The sequence below is a fragment of the Frankliniella occidentalis genome, unplaced genomic scaffold (genome assembly GCF_000697945.3).
Source record: "Frankliniella occidentalis isolate FOCC.00 unplaced genomic scaffold, Focc_3.1 Scaffold90, whole genome shotgun sequence".
Classification (NCBI taxonomy): domain Eukaryota; kingdom Metazoa; phylum Arthropoda; class Insecta; order Thysanoptera; family Thripidae; genus Frankliniella; species Frankliniella occidentalis.
In genome coordinates, this window is record NW_026267219.1 from 496,509 (window position 1) to 501,866 (window position 5,358).

A 5,358-nucleotide genomic window follows, 5' to 3' on the forward strand; every position below is an offset into this window, starting at 1 on the left:
CCCCCCCTGCTCTTCTCGTCAACCTCATACCCCCCACAGTCCTGGTTGTGCGCCATTCCAACAAAAGGTAGGTAACAGCCAACAGTTTTAACAGCCGTGCAAAAAAAGGACCACACTTAGATCACGTGCCTTAAAGCTGTTTCTTTATCCCCCTCTCTCCCTCCATCCCCTCCTCTCCCTCTCCTCTTTCTCTCTGCCGGGCACACGTGTTTTTCTTGCATCGCGGCCGACAGGGAAAAGCACTCCCTGCAGATACAATTTCGCTGCTGCTGCGGCGTCTTGTTTTAACAGCGCGGGCGCACTTGAGGCGCACGGCAGCGTGACGCCGGGGCAGCGGCCACGATGAGAGCCGGGGGGTGTTGGGCGGGGAGGGGGCCGGGCCCCCGGAGACACCCCGAGGGGGGCCACCTCCGGGAGGGGGACTACCCTCTACCCTTACAGGGGCCTGGCCTACCCCCCGCCCGGGGCCAGGTAAACCTGCTTTAGTAGGCGTGCGGCCCTCCCCTCCCCCCCTCCCCTGGAGCGCGGCCAAGGAGGGTGGAATGTAAAATGTAACGACGTACAGACCTCCTCTCCACTCCCTTCCGCCAGCGCCACGCCCGCTCTCCTCGGGGCCGGTGGTTGTAACGTGCCAATTCGCACGCTGGCAATGGCCATTGGTCCGCGCGCCGTGCCGGCCCCCGCGGCGTGGTGGCCCCGCCGTCCGTAACCCTGCGGCTGCACGAGCACGGCGGGGCGGAGTGGGGCAGCGGCAGGGCGGGGCGGGGCCAGATGAGGCAATTATTCCTTGCGGGTGCGATTAATATATGGGCCGCGCCGAATTTCAAACTGATCCCAAAATATATGTGGCCTCAGCCTCGCACTCAGCCCGCCCCCACCCCCGCCTCTGGGGCTTGACGTGCGGCGCATGTCCCGCTGGCACACATCCCGTTTGGCGCCGTAATTTATGCCACTATCTACGACCAACCTCATGGTAGAGGACCAATAGAGGGGAAACGGACGGCACAAAACGAGAAAAAAAGGGACTTTTTGAAATAGCACGGTGAATTGCCAGTGAATTTACAATTGTTTCTTTTTAAAACTTAAAACTACTGATTTACTAGCGATGTTAGAAATTTATGATCAGTCTCGTTAATTTTTTAACGGATTAAACTTGTGTGGCAAACAAGTCGATATATCACATCTTGTTTTCATAATCTTCGCGATTATTTTTCAATTTTACAGTGTTAAATCGTTATTTAATACTGCTCGCATAGTCAAAGTTTCCTACAAAACTTAAACAAATATTTCTCAAAAAGTACGTATGCCCACTGATTACAATATATTTACAGTTCGCCTAACAGCAATTTTACAAATTCAGTAATTCACGATCTGAAGGGGTAAAATCCAGATCGTAAACTTGTAATAAAGGTAACAGAAAAAAATTTCATTCCCGTTTTTCTTCTCCATCCGCTAAGCGTCGTCGGGGATCTGTGCTGGTCGTCGGGTTCGCTCCGGGCGGGACCTGCCCCGGCGCGCTGGAGCGTGCTGGGGACAGGTGATGATGACGGTGGGAACGTTGCGGCGGTCGCCCAGTGATTGCCTTAATATCCGATAAGCCCCCCCCTACCCGGCCCCCTCATCCTAAAGTTGTTGGCGGGTGCTGTTGCCGCTGCCCGGTCTGTGGATCTAACTCCCCGATAAAAGCGACCACTGCCAATTAGAGTTGCACCCAGGCGAACACACCGCCTCCGCGAAACTTTTCGAAAAGGAGTGAGCAGGAGAGATCAACGGGGGGAGTGGCAGCGGGTGGATGGAGGCGATCTTGAGATTGAGGCGACGGCTATCCAACCCACGGCGGGAATAGCCTCCCCGTCGACACACATGCAACTTCAGGTCCAAAGGGGGAGCAGACGAGCGAAGAAAAGAATCGGTCCCACTGTGTAACTATGATAACAGCAAGGCTGCCGCCGCAGGACTCACCGTTCTGTTCCCCAGGTTCTTGACTCTGCAGTTGAGGTAGGCCGTCTTGCCGACCAGTCCCGTGAGGTTGGTGGGCACGGTGAGGTCGAAGAAAGGCGGCTCCGACAAGGCGACGCCCTCCTGCTGGAAGGTGCGGTGGCTTCTCCGTGAATCTTCTGCGTGGAGGGAAAAAACAGAAAGACAAAAAGTTAGAAATCGACCATGAACCCTTTCTAGTTTTTTTTTGCGTTGTCTTTTAATAACCCCTTTCCCTAGGAGAGCTCGCGCGTGGGTCGCGGTGGCGTCGTCGACGTCGACATTCGCTCTGCGGAGCAGAGGACGAATCTGCATGCAAAATGCGCACGCGCTTAGCCGAGCCGCGTCGCGCCAATTTGAAACTATTTCCCTAAATGAGGACAGGGGGCCTGATGCGTCCCCCCTTCCGCTCCTCCCACTCTCGGTACGGGGGGTTTTCTTCATGAACTCTAATCACTGCCGCCGTGCTGCTCGCCATGATGAACTCCACCGCTCATTAGTCTTTAATTAGGTTTATATATACCGAGTCACAAATAAGTTTCCGAGAGTGAGCCACTTACACCCGTGTGCGCGCGCGCACCGCACAAGTTGGGCGGCCGCGCCGCCGCCACCGCCGGGGGCCACACCTCGTTGAACAGCCATCTCCGCAGGCGCACCTGAAGCGCGTCGCGACGCAAGACGTGCTACAGACGTTACTAGGAATCCAACCATGTTTCTCTTTTTGCCATGACCTTTTCAAGCCCAATGCCCTCCAAGAAGTCGTCCTCTCCTGGAAGACACTCTATCTATACGCCTCCGCCTAAAAGGTGCCCTTGACGCATTTGCCACACCCTCGCCCGCCAATCCCGTCCATTTCAGCCCCACTCGCAGCCCACCCGGCGCGTGGGGGAGAACTCCAACAACGACCACGCTTGCTTCCGTCGGTCTGTCCATCTGTGACATCGGACGGAGCAATTATTGTAGCGCCCGGCAACCTTCCGCTGCCAGCACACACAAACACACACACACACACACACACACACACACACACACACATATATGGGGTGAGGGATGGTGACGGTACAGCCGGCTCAGCCCCGGAGCGTATTAGCGTGAAAGGGCGCGGCGTCAAAACTCCGACACCTCCCAGCTCCCCCCACCCCTCTACACACGCACACATACACTCGCACACAATCTCTCTTGAGCCAGCTGTAAACAACACTGATACAGGGAGGGGGAGGGGAGCGGCTCGTTTGTGTAATTAATAAAACACACGAGGGAAAGGGGCAGCTTTATTTCCTTTTCGGGGGCCTAACGTAAACGCCACGAGGAAAACCCCAACATGCAATACATCGTCCGCGTTGAATTTACCCAGGATGTGCTGCTACGTTCCTTTCCACTGCATCTCTCTCTCTCTCTCTCTCTCTCTCTCTCTCTCTCTCTCTCTCTCTCTCTCATTCTCTCTCTCTCTCTCTCTTTGTAGTACAGTCTCAGTCTCCAGCCCTCAGCCCGCTTCCCTATGGATTATGAGTAAAACGTGCGAAGAATGTGCGGTCGAGGACGAGGGAGGCGGAGCGCACAGCATGAGCAGGCGTAGGCGTTATCTTGGGGGTCGTGATGGAGAGAGACAGAGAGTGAGAGAGAGAGAGAAAGATAGAGGGGGAGGGAGAAGGGCGTTCAAGGAAAGAGGAAACGGAAGAAGTAGAGGGAAACGGCGGAAGGCGTCTAATTGTGACTGCCAGGCGTGGCGGCGCGTGGCGGGGCGGAGGGAGCAGGGTGGTGGGGGGCAACACCTGCTCGGGACAGAAATCGCGTGTTCCGTTCAGATCGTTACTGCACCCGCCGCCCCAAGCCAGCCATCGTTAAGGACTTTTTTTTCCATCGTCCCTCACTTCTTCCAAGTAAGTTTACAATTATTTCTTCCGCTCGGGAGGAGAAAACGAGTCGCGGGATAGAAAGTACTGCGAACGACAACACCAACAACAACCTGGCGGCCATCATTGTGAGTGAGAAACAGCTGCGACGAGGAAGCTTTGGAGACGAACGGAATGGGATTAGGAAGACGGAAGCTGAAGAGCAGCACAGCGTCCGCCTAGAGCAGTGTAGGCCGGGGCGGCGGCGCATGCGGGGCCGGCCCGGGACGTGCGGCCGAGGACAAAGTGTGACAGAATGCTGCCCAGACCCAATGACCCACTTCCGAGGAGCGCAGCCCGTCGGGTACCCGAGTAGACGGAGCGGACGCGCGCGCAGAGTTGCCGGGTCGTTACGTAGCATCGAGACAACCACGGAACTGCATTTCTAAACGCCGGTTTTAAAAGATGCGTCATTTGGCATGACTGCTACGATTTAAAAAAAGCGTACAAAAGAGGCACTAATTTATTCTTACCGGAGCCGTCATCCTTGTGATTGCCGTTAGCATCCGGAATATTGTTGGAACCTGGAACCAAAAAAGAAAGAGAATAAATGACAGATATTGAAACGGGCGACGGGTAAAAACAAATCAGAGTGAGCAAATTGTTTCCTCTCAAGCTGCGGTGCAGCCTCCTCCCCTCCCTCCCCCCCAGCCATGAGCACCCCGACAGATCAAGAATAACCCAAAAGTCTGAGGAGAGAAGATCTGCGCCTGGAGGTGTGACGTAACGACTGCGAGTCTAGGCGAAAAGGAGAGATAGGGTTAGGAGAGAGGAAGCTGTAAAAGAGCGACAACCATGAGCTTCATCTCTCTCTCTCTCTCTCAACCGAACACGACACGGCTGGTAAGATGCACGTGTGTGCGTGGGAGAGGGTGAGAGGAGTTGGAGAGGAGCGAGAGAGGTAGAAATGGGAGGTGCGGGTTGCGCGCGGGGGGCCGAAAGGGCTGCGGCCTCGCTCCATGTTTGCGTGGGGAGGAGGGGTAGATGGGGGGGTTGTTCCACACGAGCGGGGGGGCTCTCCATGCGTGCTCAGGAGTGTCTCCGGCCGCCCGTGCTCCCCCATACTGCCGGCCCATAAACAGGAGCCTCGGCTGCGACCCCAGCGCCGCGACCTACGGCACTACTCCTCACCCACCCACCCGGCGGGACAAAGTGAGCTGCTGACAAAGACAAAAGGTAAAAGAGTAAAATATATATGAAAATAAATATTGGAATATTGTTAACACGTTCCTTGCATTTAGAACACTTTAATTAGCAGTGTTTCTGCCTACATAATACTTTTGCCACAAATGAGATATCTGCACGCAACCCTACCGCCAAATGTTTAATACACCCCCCTTTCCAGCTGAGAGGCCGAGGAGAAGAGCGCGATGGGCAGACACCCCCACAGGCGGATCACATTCATTACAGTAATTGACAAAGAGAAACAATTACTCTCTGGGCCCCTTGCCTGCAAATCTGGAACAGAGGAAGGACGAGATCCCGCCCC

General features: G+C 55.2%; 1 protein-coding gene across 7 annotated transcripts in view; it reads right to left on the reverse strand.

The window, feature by feature from the left end:
* The window catches only part of LOC113204377 (zwei Ig domain protein zig-8-like), a 197,039-nt gene that overhangs the window by 63,054 nt on the left and 128,627 nt on the right, over nucleotides 1-5,358 (reverse strand). For all 7 annotated transcript variants that reach the window (XM_026419550.2, XM_052269374.1, XM_026419549.2 and 4 more), the window contains 2 exons: nucleotides 4,343-4,393; nucleotides 1,963-2,117 (listed from right to left, as the gene is read on the reverse strand). In XM_026419550.2, coding sequence (XP_026275335.1) covers nucleotides 1,963-2,117; nucleotides 4,343-4,393 — 206 coding nt within the window. The remainder of the gene's footprint in view (nucleotides 1-1,962; nucleotides 2,118-4,342; nucleotides 4,394-5,358) is intronic.